The sequence below is a fragment of the Poeciliopsis prolifica genome, unplaced genomic scaffold (genome assembly GCF_027474105.1).
Source record: "Poeciliopsis prolifica strain line A6 unplaced genomic scaffold, Auburn_PproV2 SCAFFOLD032, whole genome shotgun sequence".
NCBI classification, from domain to species: domain Eukaryota; kingdom Metazoa; phylum Chordata; class Actinopteri; order Cyprinodontiformes; family Poeciliidae; genus Poeciliopsis; species Poeciliopsis prolifica.
This window is the reverse complement of record NW_026562407.1, coordinates 4363839-4384182: the sequence shown is the minus strand read 5'-3', so window position 1 is coordinate 4384182 and position 20344 is coordinate 4363839. Positions and strand designations below refer to the sequence as shown.

The window sequence follows — 20344 nt, the reverse complement described above, 5'->3', positions numbered from 1 at the left end:
GCTCCAATCTGAAAAATTTTTGAGATTGGAGCTATGTTAAGCTATGTTTTGCAAGAGCAATTCATAGCTTGTTTTGCAATTCAACAAAATAAAAGTTTGTATTGAAGATATTCAAAGAAATGAGACTACGTTTTATAAGTATAAACTTAAGTCTGAACGGTTGTCAAAAATTTGTTTTTTAAACCATGGCGGATCAACTGATTGATATTTATGCATCTCTGGATACAAGAATGTAAAGACGGTATTTTAACAACTATTTCTTTTCCTCATTAATGTAACATCTTATCTCTGGCTATTAACTGCATAAACCAGCACTATACATAAGACTAACGTCAGAGAAAAAGCATCACCTTTGGATCCCCTGCACTCTTTCCCCAGATGTAATTTTTCCCAACACATGAATCAAATGACAACAGCCTGACGTGTGTTTCGGCTGGCTAGCGGTCCCCCTGGCAATTGTTCCCTTTCTCCTGCACTCCAAACTGAGAGGCTGCATGCTGCCTCAACTTCTCCTTCAATCCATCATTGCCTCTTTCAATTTCCACCTTGGCCCTACAGAGGCCTGGACTCTAGACCAAGTGGGAAAAAGATTAAAATTGAAAAATGTTGCTTTCCTGCAGCAAAAGATTTGCTTTTGCAGTTTGTGGGTCTCCCTCACTCCCACTGTGTCAGTGGGCATAAATATGCTAATCAAGGACAAACTTCCCAGGAGTCTTTTAATAAAGGCTTACAGGTTCTGCATAATGTAGCACTGGATCTCAAGGTTCAAGGGTCTTGTAGCATATTCCAACTTGGGGCTGTAAATTCTCTGCAGCTCATTTCAACTTATTTTCAGGTAACTGTGGGATTTGAATTGGACAATTCTGAAGATATGAGAGTATAACATGTACTTTCTCATGTGGATTCATTAGCCTCAAATTGGTTGAAGCAGAAATAAATCAATTTGCCCATTCCCCCTGCTCCCCGAAGGACACGACCCTCAGCCGCAGCCTGAAGGTGAACGTATACTGCAGCATACCGCTCCAAAGTGAACTACAGCCTGCATGTACTCAGTGTCTGCAGAACAGCGTGTCAAAGCCTGCATGTCTGAAGTGTTTTATTGATCTGTGCAACACTGGCCACATTGCTTAAAAGGTGAAAAAGCTATATATAAAAAAAGTGGGATTAAGATTCAACATGAAAGAAATTTCAGGTTAAATACATTTTTTAAAGGCAAACCATGATTTACAATGTTGAATGCTCCATAAAGCAGTTGATAAGTACCATAAATCAGAGCTAATAGTCTTTTGTTATGGATGTCCAGCCATAGCAGAATGCAGAACACTATCCTTATTTGCATCTCCTGATCTTCATATTAAAAATCCAGGCTGAATCACTATTCACTGCAACAGGCAGAGCTTTTAGAGCCACTGAGTTACTGGTGCAGTGCAGCGACTTAGAAAATTTATGACAGTTTCAGAACCAGACTGTTAGAGGGGCTGTTATGATATTGGGGTGGGTCTCATCCTGCAGTGCAAGTGAATTAAATTTTGTTGCACTGTAGTGATACTGATATTCTATCTATCTATGTGGACACAAACATACATACAATGCATACTTGGAGAGTTTTAAATTCTGTTTTTATGTGTGTGCTTCTGCAGCAAATTACAGACATGTGTAACAATTACACTATATGATCCTTTATGAGTTAAATTAGTAAATTTGGCTCACAATCAATTCTGAATGCAGTTACTAGCAAAATTACATGTGCTCTGCTGCCATCTCCTGGCTGCTGAGATTATGAGCATGAATGTATAGCTACCACTGATGGCAATGAAAGGGTCTCAAGCATACAGTCATACAGAAATATTTTTCACAAGATTTGCTGTTTTATAACAGTTTAATCTTTTTTAAAAGGTAATATGGAATAATGAAGTTCCATAATAATTTCACAAGCTTTAATTTTGAAATGTTTCTGGAAATAATAAATATTCATAGTGTTGACCTTTCCTTTTTGAGACTTCTGCAGTTTGCCCAGGGAATATTTTTCACAGGTCTGGGTTTGGTTGTGTAACTGTTTTTTGGGGACAAACCACAGTTTTTTCATGCTTTCAATATGTGGGAAGTTTTCAGATCATAAAAATATAAATATTGATGATCCCTGAGCCACTTATTTGTCATTTTTGCCTTATGACATCTCATTCCATGTAAAAAGAAATCTGACGTTCTTAATGACTTGACAAATGGTTTAATGGGTTGAAATATAAATAGCACCATTGAAGTCACTTTTCAATATTTTGGAGCTGAGGAAAACAATTATTACAAGCACCACTATATCTCAAAGCAACTTCAATTCAGCCAGAATGCAAAATAATTTAACCTGCCCCATCATCACAGTACGTTCATCAAAATAATCCGGAGTAAAACAAGTTGAAAGTTGTTTTTCCGGTTATCTTTCATCGCATTTTAATAAATTAATTGCTTTTTATCCAATAATTCTTCACAGAAACACACACATGTAAATGCAAAATGTCTACCATTGAAAAACAACTTAGTTTATTCACCAATGCACTGAACTGTACAACTGATTCATTTTAAATAAAAAAAACATTTTTTTCATTAACTAATAAGTATATAGTTCTTATGATGTCACACATGAATATCAGAATAAAGAGAGTCTTTAACCCAAAATATTACAGTAAGCCTGCATCGAAGTGACAGCAGTGATTCATTAAATCTCCTCTTCAAGCACGAGAAAACAACATGGGGTTTGCTTATTCCTGGACGCTCTATTGAGCATGGCCATGTTCGGGAGCCTGAACATCCAGAGGGTACTACTGCCACCTGGCAGGTTTATAACATGATCATTTGCCTGCTGAGAGGTTATTTTGAGCGACACAGGAGGGAAGATATCATTAATATAAGACACCACCTAATGAGAAGAGACAAGAGACCCATATGTTGTGCGAACAAGTGGGAAAATGGTGAGGTGCAACTCACAACCATGTCTCTATTAAATGGAAAGAAGAAAATTGACTGTGCAATGATTTCAGTGACCTGTGGAAAAATAAATTGCTTTAAAAAGTGTTTGTACTCCTTAAATCTTTGAATTACTAACAGAAATGTTGGTTTCTTTGATTAGATGAACACAAAATGGTGAATATTGTGAACATTAAAGTTGAAAATAATAAGAAAAATGTTTAATAAATTTCTTACAAATACAAATTTAATTATAAATTAAATTGCACACCCCACAATTAAAATTAAGTTCAAAATAAAAACTGCAGAAAACAATAAATATTTTCTTTCTCCTCAACACTTATTTGCCTGTTTGTGTTGGGTTAGTCATAAAGCACAATAAAATGCATGATGGCAATAATGTGAGAAAATGTAAATTTTAAGATATGAATACCATTGACAAAAGTTGCAGTGGTTTGTTACAGTTTCTTGCAGCTACCTATAACTACAACAACATAGAGTCAAAGAAAAGCTTTGAGATAGAAGAATTAATTTCCAATAAGAAAGAAAAGAAAGTTCAATATCAACAAAGCTAGCAGCAACACCTGGACCCTGCTGCAGTTCCAGGTGCTTCTCTAATATGAACAGAAATATAGATTCAAACGACAGCCGCAGAGCTACACACAAAAAATGGTGTATATGCACAACAACAGGAGGTTGATTATGTGGTTTACTGCACCTGCCCTGTTGACATAATCCTAATCAGCACCAACTACAAATAATCAAGACAAGAAAATGGCTTTTTGTCATTTTTCTTCCTCTGTAGGAAAACAAATCATCACAGATGTGCTTTAGGACTCCCTACAGTAATATTCATCACAGTCTATTAGCATGCTAAATTAAAGCCAAATTCAACTCGTTTATCATAACAACTGACAAGGCACAACAGAATTGGAGAACATCTGTCTCCACATTTTATGGTAATGTCAGAAATGCAGTTGAGACAGCAAATCCAAGGAAGCAACTAGATTGATGAGGACAAAACTGCCTTCTTCAACTATCTATTTTGTTGTGACTACACTGGCAGCCAGCAATAAAGTCAAAGTAGAAAGTAAAATTGATATTTCTTTAGGAGAGAAAAAAAAATCTACATACATCAAGGAAATCTTTTTGGATTTAATGCTAGGGTAACAATTTGATTTTTATGTTTAAAAAGTAAGGCATCTACAATTGTCAATAAATTAAACAACTCATTTAAAGTTTAAATACAAATCAATTTATAAAATGGACTTTTAAAAACAATACCACAGTAGGATAGACTTGTCTTTTTTTTATATAAAAGAGAAAGGCTTTTTTCTGTACTGAAGGATATCTTTATAAAAACCTCTTTCTGCAGAGAAATGTCAGAGATCTATTAAGGTTAAAAAAATACCTGCCAAGGAATCAAGACAGAATGAGATACAAACCAAAGTTATTCACTGGACCTGTTCAAGGCACCATCAGTTCTAGGCATATTTCACTGGTGATCCTTTACGATCAAACAAGCAAAGGGATTTTTTTATTTAGATTTAGCTGCTGGATCTTTGAAACTCTGTTGCTGTTAAACTGCACATTAATAAATTAACTACTTTATGCTAAAGATTTCTTTGCTAATGCTATGTGACACAGTGTGTCACATAGCATTGTGATTCTTTCGTTTTTCTCTGACAAAACATCAGTAAATTGGCAAATGTCTGGGAGTTGATATTCTACAGAAAAATCCAAGAAGACAAAACTGCAAATAGGTTAATTATCAAAAAGGTTTTCACATTTTTACATCTGTACAGTCATTCTTATCCTGATTAGCTTGTACCTTTAGGGTTTGGAGAGGCCCAGGTTACGATGCGGCGTACCAACCAACAATTAAGTAGGACTTTCTTGGAGAAGCCATGGTTTTTACGCAAGTGCAGCTGGTCTTCCATCCACTGGGTTCCCTGGGTTGGTGAACACATGCCTCACAGCTCACTAATGTATCAGTGAAAAAAAAAAAACAGCTTTATATAAGAAAAATACCCAAAAGTGTATTCAAACAGATTTCTGTGAATTTTCTGCAAGAGAAGCAATCATCAGAAAGCTTAATCAGACTTTTACCCATTTTTTTAAATTAGTGCTAATCTAAAAGGCTATTTACTAGTTATAGTAAATAGCATGTAAAAGTCCATATATATATATATATATATATATATATATATATATATATATATATATATATAAATATATATATATATATATATATATATATATATATATATATATATATTCCCTTTTACAGTTCAGAACTTCAACAAGAAACTGTATAATCATAAAATGTGTTAAATCTCTATTCTATTTTCATGCAAAGCATAAAAAGGATCAGCTAATGTTTTTAAGCCACTTTTTATTGGCTTTGTAAGCACTGTGAAAGTTTAATGTTTGGCAAACCATGAGCTGCTAATGATGATAGAGTTGACATCTCATTTTTAGAAACTAAAATGCTTAGACTGATAAAACCTGAACTGGATTATTCTCTGAACATGTTTGGCACACTGTTTGCAATCCATTAAATTTGTTCTAGCGACAAATACAAAAGAAGGAGCAGATTCAGTTTCGTTTCTACTCTAAAAATTAGACAAGAATCTACAATATGTGAACAAGTTGTAAAATTCTTTTACAACCCTTATTTAAGGTTCCTTAAAGCCAGTTTATGATTTGTAAAGATTTACTCTAGGCAAATCAAAACATTAGATTTTCCCCAAAATAGTTAAGATCTCATTTCACCAAATTCTCCAGAGCCAGATGTGCCTCTACTGGGAGATATGCTAATTTTAGGATGCTTCACCCTCCAGTTATACACAAGCATAATAAAGTGCAAAACATTGCAGTGTGCCCTTTCCAATTAAAATAATTCCTTATCTCATGTGTACTGAGCTGTAGCTTCAAGAAGATACATTTTTATTTTAATGTTTTCACATTGGGTTAGAAGACAGAAAGTAAGCAATACCCCTCTTGTTTATTTCTTGCTTAACAATATCCAATTTTTTAAAATAATAGCAGCATATATGTTTGACATTATCAGAAAAAAGAGAAATAATACATCAAGAATGAAAACAGTGCTGAATAAAACACGATCAAATGACACCCAGCCTTGGATGAGCCATGAATGCATCACCCTGAAGGTCCAATTACACAAACAGAAGTTAAATCCAAATGTCACTGATCACTCAGCTATTCCAACTGCAGAGCTTTTTGTTCCGTTCTCTCAGATCAGAGATTAGCATCATTCTATGCAAAGAAATTTAGATCAAGCAACTATCAGCTGTTCCTTCAGGCATTGCCTTACCTTGAGGTAAAAGAGAGAGGGTGTGCTGCTTCTGCTTTCTTAGGACTGCAAGTGATCCTCAGGTTTCAGACAAGCTTTTTCCCTTTCCTGGGCTGATCAACAGAGTGTAAAGCGGGTTGGAAGGAGGAGGAGGAAGAATAAGAGGAGAGTGGGGGCTGCACAATAAAGCAGCATCAATGAATGGAAGAGAGGGTGATACACTTCCTAAAGGACACTGTGGCTACAAGTTAGAGGATGGATTTAGAGGTGATATTCAGAGTGTTTGGAAGCTCCATCGACAGGAAAAGTCTTTGATCGTCCCTCTCAAGTTCCTGAGCTCCTTCCAATACATTAGTGTACAAAAAAAGTATAATCTTACCTTTACTAAAACTCACAGCTGAAAGAAACTTTATTAACAGTGGCATCAAACAAAGTAACATCTTAAAAACCTGTGATTTGAAAAGCAATATTCTACCACATCCCTTCTTTTAAATATTTTAATAATAAACCAATGAAGTGATGATGTAACCAATTTTCTCACATTCTTTTTCTTGCTTGTAAGGAATACAATTGACTGTTTGATGGCACTGACTGCATATGAATTCACAAACATCAGATCCTGTACCGTGACAAATACTTTAGCTTAACAGGATACCTCAGGATCCTCTAATTGCGTCCACTGAGTGGATCAAGGGATCTTCTGTACATGAGAAGACGGTCGGGGAGAACCTGAACAGGGAACCGGGAATGCAGCCATAGTTTCTCAGCAGGACAAGACACGCTCATGGCTGAACAGATTGGTCCCTTGTTGTGGGATAATGAACGTATGTACAGATATTTTGTTCATTGTGGCATAACGTGTAAGATTAACTGGCATTGAAAAGGCCTGGACAGCTTGGTGTCAAATGCTGAATTATTTATGTACCAACATCAGCTGATATCAGCTCACTGATATTTAAGACCACCCAAGCTCACAACATATCAACTATAAACCAGGTATCTTTTAGTCTCAAGTCCAGACATTCAAACTCAACAATAGCAATGTCATTTTATTCCATACAAAGTAATGTTTATTTGTAATGCGCAGTGCTGGCCATAGACATAGACACACATAGAGTGTGTCTATGGTATGACAACTTTAAAATTCTCCTAACATGACATTGCAAAATGTTATACAATGCTTCCCTTGGTTTCTCATTTCCAACAATGGATTTAGTGAATTTCTTTAAACTATGAGATTTAAGCCATTTGTGAAAGGTTCACTGTGGATTGATCTTGCTTTGGTAGTAATTATTAGAACAATATTTTTTCTAAAAACGTCCTGTACTCCAGACTGGCAATCAAACTAAGCAATATGCATTGTCTTTATGTATACATTTGAGAAAAACTATATTTAAAAAATAGTCTCATAATAGTCCATTTTGAATGCATGTCAACAATTCTTGGCTCCACTTAAAAATTATTCCAGAGTCATATGTGCAGACTGAAAATTAAGTGACAAAGGACTACAAAACTACTGAAAGCATTTAAGGCCTACAAAATTCTAATTATTTTTACATTTGGAAAAATAAATCCTAGTGATGATCAATATATTATTTTATGAAATTCACTTAAAACATATCTGAACAACACTACTAGTTTTTAATGTTGCATACCAGTAATATTCATGGGCTCTGTCTGCCCACAACTCAAAGCTGTCGGAGAATACCCTGAGGGTAAATCTAAACTGTTATTATGGGCTCAGGATATGAAGGCGAGTGCTTTCAGCCTGGCATCATGTTACATCCACATGTGAAACTCTTATTTTGAGGTAAAACAGGAAGTAGTTTATGGGCCGCTTTGTTGTGAAGCAGTAAACTAGTAAGCGCTTCCCAACAAGTACATTCTTACAAAAAGTCCAATTTAAATAATTTATAACATCTTGGGCAACTGACAGAGAAAAATACATCTGTAACTGTAAACCATCAATGATGCTATCATTTCATTATTTTTATGAGTGTGTTTGATCATCCCTCAGCTTAAAGTAAATATTTAAATATTTTGTAATATCATAAGAGATCATTTTCAAATCCTATCTGACAAAAGGACCATTTTTGTATAGACATTCATAAAGACAATCAAACCTAAATTTGATTATTCTACAACAACTATGAATTTTCTGTACAAATGAGTAATTTTCAAACTCCAACTCAAAAGGTAAAAATATTAATAAAGACAATGTATTTTTAGTTTTAAAAAAATATTGCTAACGTAACTTTTTTATTGTGCATCATATGTTTCAGTAAGCAGGATTTATCTTTACACCTCTACTATTTAAAGACTTTCATTTTGTATTCAAATGAAATCAAGGGTGATATACTTAAAATACATATTTTCTATACATTTTCAACACAAATGGAGATGATTGGTACCAACACAGAATTACCAGCGAGTACCTAAACCACAGGAGAGCTGTGGAAATTAGATTCTCAGTAATGAAACATGTTAACTCCAATAAGACAATAAGTGGTAAACAATCTTCAGAGCCTGCAGCCAAAATTACCCCTTTAACAACTCTCAACAGAATGCCATCAGTGCAAAGATGAGTATTAAAACCAGGCTTGGTTGAAAGATTACATGCTGAACCAGAAAGCAATACAGCACATCCAGTCAGGCATACCACAGCATATTTCATGCAGACTAAAACGGACTACAAATATGTAAGAGGGGTGGAGTCCTAATCACAAGTCATCCTCTCAGATTTGATTATCTGTCCTGCTCAAGATGCCCAATGAAAAATTCCTGAAATATAATCCACATACATTAGATGCTAACAGCAGCCCTTAAGGTGCTTTGTGGTTTGTGTAAGAGAAATAAGAGTGAAGCTACGGATCTCCTCCACACTTTTCCACTGCCTCTCTAATATGGACACCCACCTACAAAATTTATCTTAGAATCAATTCATCCAGCTCATGTGGAATGGAAATGTTTGTGTTCTATATCAAAGCTCTTGCTACATCTGTGCATAACCAGCAGGGAATTTAGAGGGGAAAAAAAACAACCCAGCACATTTTCTATGCTGATTGAAACTGCAGCTCACCTTGTTAAAGAGCATTTTCAAAGTACTGAGGAAAAGTATAAACACTAGAAACATCTTCCAGAAGAAAAAAGTAATCTAAAGTAGCATCATACTACGAGTCTTGTTATAGTTTTTTCTTTTAATGTCTAAATATTTGTAAGGATTTAAAGGGATTCTAAACCTCAGAATCGACAGATGGGTTTGGAGAATATTAATAATGTAGAATATTGTAAAGAATGGAAAACGCAACAGAAGACAAAAGTATTTGTTTAAAACAAGCAGTGCATTTCTAGAGAGTCATCCAGGATAAATAACATTATCCCAATTACAGAAGCCATTACGGATAGAAAAAGAGGTTTGAAACCAAAGAGTGTCCGCTGAAATGAACATGCTGACCTCTATTATCTTTAACGACCACTGAAAACTTTACTGAACATAGTTTGCTTCGTTTACTCATTATCTAAATAACCCAAAATGTTTGGGTTCTGGGAAGTAAACTTTTATTTTGGCCTAATAAAAATCCCCAGAAGATTTTATTTGTCAGAAAGTTGAAATAAGATTGGGTTGGATATAATATAGATGTATTTTCCCAGTCAGAAACAACCAATCAGAGCAAGGAGAAAGATCAACACTCTTAATCAAGCTTGGGTACTCACTGCTCAATGTACCAGTAGCGATAACTTATCTTTAAAGGCAGGCAGAAGAGCTTGATTTTTTCCCCCAAAGATTATCTTTTTCTTATGGTCAAGACATAGAGAATAGAAAATATGTGGAAAAAAAACATTGTTTAGAAAAGTTACCTACTGGAGCTTTAAACATTTTCTCTCTGCAATGCAAACTGACACCATCTGACAGAACAGATGAACAAGTAATGAATTGTTTGCAAACTTTTGAAAGTTTGCAAACAAAAGGCTCGTCTTTCCAAGCCTTTTATAAACTTATAAAGATCCACATGAATAACACAACCACTGCAGAACACCCAGCACAGTTGGGAGCCATAAACCAGAGCGCTCGTTATTCTCTGCTACAATTACTTGAAGCAAGCTGCCCTTTTCTGTGCAACTTCCTACTTCCAATGTGAAGGTGGGTAGAGCCCCTGTGGTTCAGAGTTACTGGGTCAGCTAGCAGTCAGAGAAAGATATTTCGGCAAACACACACCTGTTCCTTTCTGATTTCGCACACACTGGCAGTGCCCTTGTCCCATGAAGTTGAAGCTAAAATTAGAATACATGAGGGAGGCAGCCTGAGGGATTAAGAAAACTGCAATGCAGTAATTCAGAGAAGGGACCTTCAGTTGGTAAATATACTATTATTTACTGATGGTTTGTTGTGATTTCAATTTAAAAATGTACTTGATGGCATTCAAAACTCAGTTCATCTCCATTTGAATAAAACATCTATTTTGGGGTTAGTGAATATAGGTTTATTTAATTTTTTCTGAAAAAAAAAAGCCTTATTTTGGTATATCATACTAAGTATACCAATACTATAGCAAGTGTAACAACCTAATTTAGACTAATTAAAAGTGACAAGTTAATGAACATTACCACAGTTTTACATAAAGCACAAATATTGAAGTGAAATGGTGACATGTATGCAAAGTGTGTTCAGATTTCTCTGTTAAAAAAAAAAGTGTTGGAATGCTTCCATAAATTATTGAACCACAGCGTCTGCCATCTGATGATAACGGCAGGTCTTTATCGGTCAGCATGTACACAGACTATACAAGTGTCCAGAGGGAATCGGGGCCACTTTCTGTGAAAGGATGCGTGTCAGTGTGGTAGTCAAGCAGACAAAAGGACCTAGTGTATCCAGAGGTTTATGTTGTAAGGTCACTTTCATTTTCTCAGGAGACACACTTAATTTTCAGGTCATTAAACAAAAGGGGCGAGTTGTTTCTCACAGCATAGCTAATGCAGGCTTATCAGGATAGTTGCCTACTATTTCTAATTGTTTGGAGTACCATAAAGCACAACCCAAGCAACTAATGCAGAATTTCCAATTTATTTAATTTGTTCAAATATCCACTCAACAAAGCAAAGTTAAAAGTGTGAAGTCACAGTAAAAAGTAATTGTCTTTCAATGTATTGAATTAAACTCTGTGCACTATAACATCTATTTTAGTTTTCTGCTAATCAAGATCAGCTCACTTGGGTAACACAAAGGCCAGCAAAACCGCATCATCGAGTGATGCAAAAATTGCAATCTTGAATGTCCACCTTCTAATGAGACAACATTGGAATAGCATTCATTCAAACTGTTCTGCCACAAATAGTGATTAAAAATTCAAAGTCAAACTATCTGTGCAAACATGTGGAGTAAAACAGGATTTAAATAATTTAATCAATGACAAAAAGTTGATATTTTAAACCGTCTTGCATCTTACATTCGGGACTAGCATAGTAACAATTACTAAACCAGCAGTGTCTGTATTTCAGATTTCTGAAATGCTGCCAAATCCAATGTGGTTTTTGACAGATGGGTCATAAAAATGCAATTACTGTACTGGTCAGTCTTTTTTACATGTACTTAAATTCTCGCTTCCTACGACTCTCCTTCAGCAACAATAAATTTCAGATGTCGACTTCTTCTTAGGGCTGCACAGTGGCGCAGTGGGTAGCGCTGTTGCCTTGCAGCAAGGAGGTCCTGGGTTCAATTCCCGGCCCGGGGTCTTTCTGCACGGAGTTTGAATGTTCTCTCCGGGTTCTCCGGCTTCCTCCCACAGTCCAAAAACATGACTGTCAGGTTAATTGGCCTTCCCAAATTCTCCCTTGGTGTGTGTGTGCATGGTTGTTTGTCTTTGTGTTGCCCTGCGACAGACTGGCGACCTGTCCAGGGTGACCCCGTCTCTCGTTCGGAACGCAGCTGGAGATAGGCACCAGCAACTCCCGACCCTGTTAGGGAGAAGGAAAATGGATGGATGGATAGACTTCTTCTTATATCTTGTCTCTTCATTTAACTTCATTTTCTTCATTTTCTGATACTGTAATGGCAGACAACATGCCATCTCCGCTTACCAACTTTACCCATATCCTGAAGTGTTTCGACTAGTTAAACATGACAGTGGTTATGTATAGTGCTGATTTGAAAAATATCAGATTTTTGAATTTCAGACCAAGTGCTAAGTCTGACTATCCGATTCTGCTTACCAGATGATTTCTTGGTGTATAATGTGCAAAAAGCACAAGATGTGTGCAACCATACACCCTCTAAATCCAGCACTTGGATTTAGAGCAGGAACTGGCATGACAGGAAGCCTTGACTGCTTCACAGTTCAGTTAAACGTACACTACAACACTTCTTTCCCTCTTCAGAGAGACAAACTGGGAGAAAATAATAAACTAGAATGGCTCTACAGAACTCTATATTCTGTATCAAAATGAAACCGGTTTTAAATAATTAATTTCAGCTTGATTTTACATAAAAGCCAATCCAAATCAACAATCATAACAAATGACAAAGCCAATTAGAAGCTGAAATGATTATTTTTGAATCCAAGATGCTTTCCTTAACAGGTACCATGTCAGTGAAAGATATATAAAAATCATAAAAAGCACTTAGTGAGAGAATCCATAAAAGGAACAGAAGCAAAAAGACAACTCTTCATACTATATTGTATTTTCACAATCAACCACATGGTGGCAGCCTTGTACACTGAATAGAAGAAACATACAGCAGATAATTCTTTACCTTGCTTTTATACCAGGTATTTTAATTTTACAGATGTGATTTAGTCTACTGATAGTGTAAATAAATTGTATTCGAGTTTCATTAACTGATGCATTCTGCTGCTTTTCTTTTGAGGTAGTTTTTAGACTAACCCTAATTATTAAGACAGACTCATTATGACTGCACATTTGTGAGCTCCACATGTCATAATCTCCAGATGGATTCAAAGATGTGTTTATTATTGTGCTGTTGGCCATCTATATTAAGCTCTGGCAGCCAACTTGTAGGACATGGACTTTGGGAGGAACCAGTTTCCAGAAAAGGCTTATGAGCCACCCGCCAACTGGGATGAGACAGACGGACCCTTCAGTTGGCCGCTCATGACTCCACATATGGCCTGCATGATGTTCAGCAATGACACCATTTCATTTCATGAAGAAGTTCTTGGTCAAGTTGTACTATTGGTTTGAAAATGTAAAAAAACTAGTATGATCTACAAACAGATTTTATCAAAAAAGCTACATCACAGCCAAATTCTGCTTTTTTACATAAATAGACTACACTTTTATGACCTTTTCACAGACAATAAAACAAAATCTGCTTCCAAGCAGAAGACCAGCAAATATTAAAGAAATACTTTGAAATAAGATGAAAAAGCACCAGTTAGGACCAACAAGTACTTTTTATTCTTGATGCACACAAGTGCACACAAGAAATATAATTTAATATTTGAAATAGACCCATTGATTTATTTACATCAGGGCTCCAATACCATTAACATTTACAGCCAACTAGTGAGCTCCTTTTTGGAATATGTTCTCCAAAATAGCACAGATCCTCAAACAAACATACTCGAAGTCTAAGCTATTAACTCAAACATTTCAATTACATCTTTTACTTTGATTCAGTGAATAAAATCTGTTTATTTTAGATTGCAATTCTCTAAAATGTTTTCATAAATTAGAACATAGAGAGTCTGGATATACAAATGTACTTTTTCATACTTTTCCACCCTGGAAACCAAGTTTTTCTTGACACCATGTGTACTGATAAGGATGGCAACAAATTGGAAAAAAAAAGAAAAAAGAAAAAAGATACCTTTCTGTTAGACCAATTATGTTACAACTAATATGAATAGCTTGAAATGGAAGTGTGTGTGGACTTTTTTTAAACACTGATATCTATTTTAAGAAGTAGCTGTCCAGTTTTAAAGATGCTTTTAAGTTGACAGGACAAAAATAAATGGGTAACAATGTTTTATGTTTCCTTTTTTCCCAAAGTGAATGTAGTCCATCTTTAGCATGACCTTGGCAACAGAAAAGAAACACATTTTCAAGCTGCGACTAAGCATTTCTACCCAGTTGGCACCAACTGTTTGGCACTCTATACAAAGACGGCAAATAGAGTGGATCTATGGCATAAACAAGCCAGTGGGTGGAAACAAACATTTGAGATTGTCCACTTTTTTCAGTGTTCACACACCTCAGAGCATTTATAGCAACAAAAATCGCCACGATGTCTGGCAGATCTGTTCTAGATCCCAGTCACCCAGCTTGTGTTCATATATTCAGCTCCATGTCTCCCTTTCTTGTCTCTGTGTCCACCCTCTTTACTTTAGACTACTTATTCCCTTATTATTTTCTGGCTTTGATTCCCAAGGCAGATGGTCCTTACAAGCAGATGCTTCCCACCCAATCCACATGACAGAACAAACAAAGGCTGGAAGCAAAGCAAACAAAATCTGCTTCCCAGCAGAAGACCAGCAAATATCAAAGAAACACTTTGAAATAACATAACACATCTTTAGTGTAAAAGGGACAAGACAGAACATGGAGAAAGACCATTCAAACCCAAACTTCTTCTTCCCGACTGCACCACTGTGCAGCCCAGTTTGCCAAAGTACTACAGTACTTTGCAGCAGAAAAGGGAACTGCCTTGCGATGATATTATGGAAGTTATGATAATGTCTTAAAAGAGTGTCAAGGCAGTGATGCAAAGAACTGTTGCACCAAAGAAGCAGCTGTTAGGAACAAACATAATAGCTCAGCAGAGCAACAATAATCTTTATAGGTGGTGGTTGTAAAGCATAAAACAAATGATCCCATTACACCAAGTGGGACTTGGTGAGGAATCACAATAATTTAGAAAAGAAAACGCAAACGATCCGCTCATGTTTTAAAGCCTAAGTTTGTAGTGCTAATGATATTCCTCCCACCTAAATTATAAGAAATGCAAATGGAAAACAGAATACCGGCAAGAGCAAAAACCGATGTCGGCCATACTACTGGAAGCAAACTTTGTAATAATGGCTACAGATATTCAAGGGGAAAAAAAGCTTAAATAATCATAATTTCACCCGAAATACTTTTAACCACAACAAACGACAAAAAACAAGACATTTTCATTTCCTCCAACTCTGTGATCCGACTGTGCACATTTACAGTCTGGATTATTTATCCCTTCATGACTAATGCATTAGTTTGCAGAGCTTTACTCCTTAATGGCATTTAGATCTGTGGGTGCAATGATTATTGTTTCTCATTTTTACAACATGTATGGTAATTGCTGGTAATGAGAACACGCCTTTTCCCAATAATGACTGAAAAAGATCTAAGACCACAAAATGAATATCAAATCAGGTACAAATGCTTAATCTGTAATTCTTATCTTTAACACAAGATAACAGGAAGTCAGTTAGGTGAGCAAATAAACATTTTCCTGAGTCAGGCATAATGACTAGTTAACTACCTTCTGGCTTATGTGAAACAATTGAGGAGGCTGAGGGGAAGCTATAGACTCTAACTGAGCCATCATTTTTCTGAATGAAAGCCAAGTACTGCAGAGAGGGGAAACCATCAGGGAATTAATGCAAATTATGTGCACATATACAGAAAAAGCACTTTAAAACTCGTTTATATCTGAATAATTTGCTGATATTAGAAGACAGTCAAATTATATAAAACATTACAATACAACAATGTTAAAATATGAAAGTAGGATGTTTCATATTTCATATGACATAGAATGGCTTTGAGTTGCAGTAGCAAATAAATATAAAAAGCAAAAAATTTTTGCAGTTTAGCAATGTTTTTGATTATTGTAGAGAAGCACAGCAGAGTTAATATTAAAGCTGAATTTTACCTAAAAAGAATGAGTTCTGCTGCTGTGCCTGTTTTCCTTTTGTTTTTTCACATTAATGAGTTTCTGGGACACTGTGGACCTATCTCTGCATTTTATTATGCAAACAAGAAAAAATGCAGACACAGAGATGATGCTTATGAAGCCATGGAAATAAACAGACCCCGTTCTGTCTTGATTGTGATTTAAATGAAGTCTTATGAGGATTATAATTTCTTCTAATTCACATTTTCATTTATGTTTCCATTTCTACTCATATTCCATGTTCACTTAAACATGTTCCCTCAATAAAAACTTCAAGATATCTCTTAAATATGAAACGTCATTTGTACAAAGCTGATAAATTAATTATTACTGCAAAACAACAACTGTCATGTTTTTGATTAGTTGTATTTTTGAAGTAGGATTCTTCGTCAGATCAGAGCCTGGGTACCTTAGTTTAAATAAACAAAAATAAGTTCTCACAAATACTTTTTCCTGTTGTAAAATAAGCAACTGGATCATGTATCAGTGCTGCGGCACAACAAAAATACAACTGTAGTATTTTTGCATGAGTTGTAACAAAAATAATGCAGTACTGCAGCCTACGCCTTCATACAACATATAAAAAAGTTCTCCAACAGCTTGTTAATTCAGCTGTTACCTGAATTTTCCCACTGTGGGACAGTATATAGGATATTTCTATTCTATTCACAAGAAATACAGGAATTAAGTTCTCACCAGGATTCTAACCCATTAAGATGCATCTTCAAGACCAAAACTTGATCTGCTGAACAGACAACCAAGATGACAGGCTAATTACGCATGTAATTATTTGAAAAATGCTTCTGTATAAGCCCCACTGAGGGCGTTAGCTTCTGTGTGTTGGTGGAACTTTATGGCTCCTCCAATCAAGCTGCTCATATTGTTGGCGCGTCATCTCCTAATTAGCGTTATTACCCACAGCTGTGTCCTCCCCTCTTCAACCCAACTCCCAGTTTTTTAAAAAGTCAGTTCACGAAGCTTCATATATTTAGCATGTGCCTATATGTTTCTTCAGAGAAGGCAAAAGTCCAGAGATGACAAAAATTGATTGGAAAAAAAGAAAATAAACCGAAATTTAGGAAGCAAATAAAGCTGGGCAAAACATAAAAAAGGCCAATTTAATATTGCCTGTCAGAAAATTAAAAAGAAAGTTAACTGATATTATTCAAAACATGCACTTTAAATGAATTTATGAATTTCAATTATTTAAAAATAATATTTGGCGGAAAAACAAACAACAAAAAAAACTTTCCCACAACGAATCTTCTTACACGAGGCAATATTAAAGTGACCCATGTCTGACAGGCGTTTATGTCAAACCACCCGCATGCTTAGAGCCAGCAGACTGATAATAAATAATATTCATAACATTGGCCAAGGGGTGAAAACAACATGCCACATCTGTCCTACCAGTTGATGAAACCGCAGCATCCACACGGGCAGAAACCGTCACCACTCTCTTTGCATCCATTCCAGAGAGGAGAGGAAACTGCTTCCAGTCGGAAAATGTTTTGTTCCCAAGCCACGGGAGCTTTAACCAAGCTGAAAGTGAGGGAGCGGATGAGAGACGAGGACTTGCTGCTCGTTCTTTAACTCAAGTTTCGCTTGAGAGGCGCGTGTTCGTTCGCGCACGCGGTTCTCTCAGACACGAGCGAGAACAGGCAGGCACGCGCGTCCACGCTGGAAGGTGATGACGTTGACGTTGGTTGGACCGGAGACTCACGCTCTTGGTCAACTGTGAGTGAAAACGTTGTAAAATTTTAACCTTAAATTACAGGTTCAAGAGAAGCAGTCTACCAGCTGTCGACAGCTAGAAACTAAAAAGTCGTCCGCTTTCAAACGTCGTCACTATTTTGACTCCGTTAAGTCATGAACATGATTTGATCTAAATATTATAGCTGTGCCTGAACCAAGAGGGTTCAAAGTGCGAGTGGTGAACCATTGCTTTTAATATTTTCCACAATGGAAAAGTATTTATGTTTTTATAGCCAATTGTTTATTGTAAATAGCTCCACATATTCACAAATCCTCACTCGAAAGCAGTCTTCAGTCCACCCAAATCTACCAATTTTTGAAATTATTTTCTTAAGCTAGATAAAAACAGCGTTCTCAAATACAGAGTTACCAAAATTCTGTAACTATTGTTATGAATAAGCTAAATTTGCTGCTATTTCACCCTCGCACGCCATAAATTATGGATAAAACAAACAAAACTTTTGGTCTGTGAGTGCTTTACTTGACGACCTCGACACCTGTGACAAATGTTTTGGACATCCCTGGATTTTGCCACATTGACCAAAATCATCCAAGTACTTGCTGGATGTCAGACATGTTTGTCTCAAAATTTAAAAAAAAGAAACGCCAAACTTTTCAGGTCCACTATTATCAGTTTTCTTATTCTAGAATCATTATTTAGACAATTGTAAGCAACAAGAACTGATACAGGTCAGTTCTTGTTGCAGGTCAGTTCTTGTTGCAGATGTTGGGAGGCTAACTCCCAACATCTGATAAATAAAAATAAAAAATGAAAACACATGCATATGTATTGCAGTGTTTGCTTGGGATGCTGCAGGCTTTATTAAACCCAAACCATGCTTCTCAGAACACCAAGGGGGTCTTTTAACCGTGTTTTCATCATGAATCTTTAGAGGCCTTCTCTACTTTCAAGGGTTATATAATTTTGCACCAATTTTGTCCTCTGGTTGTCGCCCATCGAAAAGAGGTTTCTGCATAACAGTTGCTACAGGTCATGCACAGTCAGTGCTTAGTAATCTCACTGGCTTTTTCCCACATACGCACGAACACGCACATGTTTGTGTCGCTATCTTTGTAGGGACTTTCCATTGACTTCCATTCATTTCTACAGCCTAAACTTTACCCTTATCCTAACCCTAATCACTACATACCTGAACCAATTCACACCAAAACTCAATTCACACCTTAGTCCTAAATCTGACCCCTGAGCTAAAAACAGTGCTTGTGGACGCTTCGGTCCCCACAACGTAGTATGCGTCAGGAAAATGATCGCAACAAGGTATTACAAAAATGCGCACACACACAAACAGTGTTGCAAGCAACAAATTACGTAAGTTGTTGGAAAGAAGACTTAACATCTGCTCGAAACAGCAAAGAATAAAATGTTACTATGGAAAGACGAGCCTGGCGTGCTTCTTGGTAAATCAGCTGTCAGCTGTTCCAATGATCAAAACATTTTTTATGAACGCTGCTCATATCCGTCTTGGCAGCCAAAAACAGCAAATGCAAATGATTGTTTAGCTCTGTCTCCCCAGAGTACCACAAAACAAGAGAGGTTTCTGTCAGACAGTAAAACTTGCTCTGTTCAATAAAACACAGTAGACGGCTTTGGACAAACGGGAAGCTATTTATTCAGCAGACCCGACTGGAAACGGCTGACGTTTCTAAACTAAAATCATAAAGCTGTAGCTTCATCCTTGTTCTGGCCTTGATGTGCTTTTCAGCCTCTGAAAGTAATTTTTAGACATTTATTTCTGGAATACCCTCACCCATATGCAGATAAGAGAATGTGTAGAACTCAATTACTTCATATAATCAGGTGAGGTGAAGACTCAAACACTTGGAAGTAAAGAAACATCTTTACTTGTAGACCAACACATTTGGTCATTTGTAATGACCTTGATGAAGGCCACAAAACGAAAGACGATCTACAAATGAAGCTCTCATTGCTGGAATCTTTGACCCTTTGGTATTAAAGAAGGCCATGAAGTGACTTTTTTACACTTAAACATTTCAGATGAGGAGACCTAGTTTAAAGAGACAGCTTTCAGTTTATCAGACGCGTGTCGATGAGAAAGGGATATTATTGTCTGCAGCTGTCACTCGTATTTCTGCTGAGATGACTATAAATATCCGAGCACCTGGACAGAAAAATGAAGCCAAACATCTCCAGACAGACTGGCACAGGTAGAATAATGGCAATAGAAGGACATTAATGAGGACACATGGAGATGAGAGATTAGCAGATGGCTTCATGTCATAATTTCAAGGCTGTGTGTGTGTGTGTGTGGGTGGGTGGGTGTGTGTGCGCGCATTGCACTTTCACTTGAAAGTGAACTTTGATGCAATAAAAACAGCTTGCCTATTTAGGTCAAGTGAAATTTTGGAGTCTATTTTTGTCGTGAAATGCTTTTTTTTAGCCATCT

The 20344-nt window shown here is 36.4% G+C and overlaps 1 protein-coding gene across 2 annotated transcripts in view; it reads right to left on the bottom strand.

Annotated features, from left to right (window-relative positions):
* The window catches only part of kcnip4a (potassium voltage-gated channel interacting protein 4a), a 133151-nt gene extending 115387 nt beyond the window's left edge, over window positions 1–17764 (bottom strand). The window contains exons 1-2 of one of the 2 annotated variants that reach the window (XM_055051036.1): window positions 6296–6364; window positions 4790–4941 (exon numbers count right to left, since the gene is read on the bottom strand). In XM_055051036.1, the coding sequence (XP_054907011.1) occupies window positions 4790–4928 (139 nt within the window). In that variant the 5' untranslated portion in view covers window positions 4929–4941; window positions 6296–6364. Of the gene's footprint in view, window positions 1–4789; window positions 4942–6295; window positions 6365–17573 lie in introns of those variants that run through there. The other variant, XM_055051040.1, reaches the window with a different exon arrangement.
* Window positions 17765–20344: the final 2580 nt, after the last annotated feature.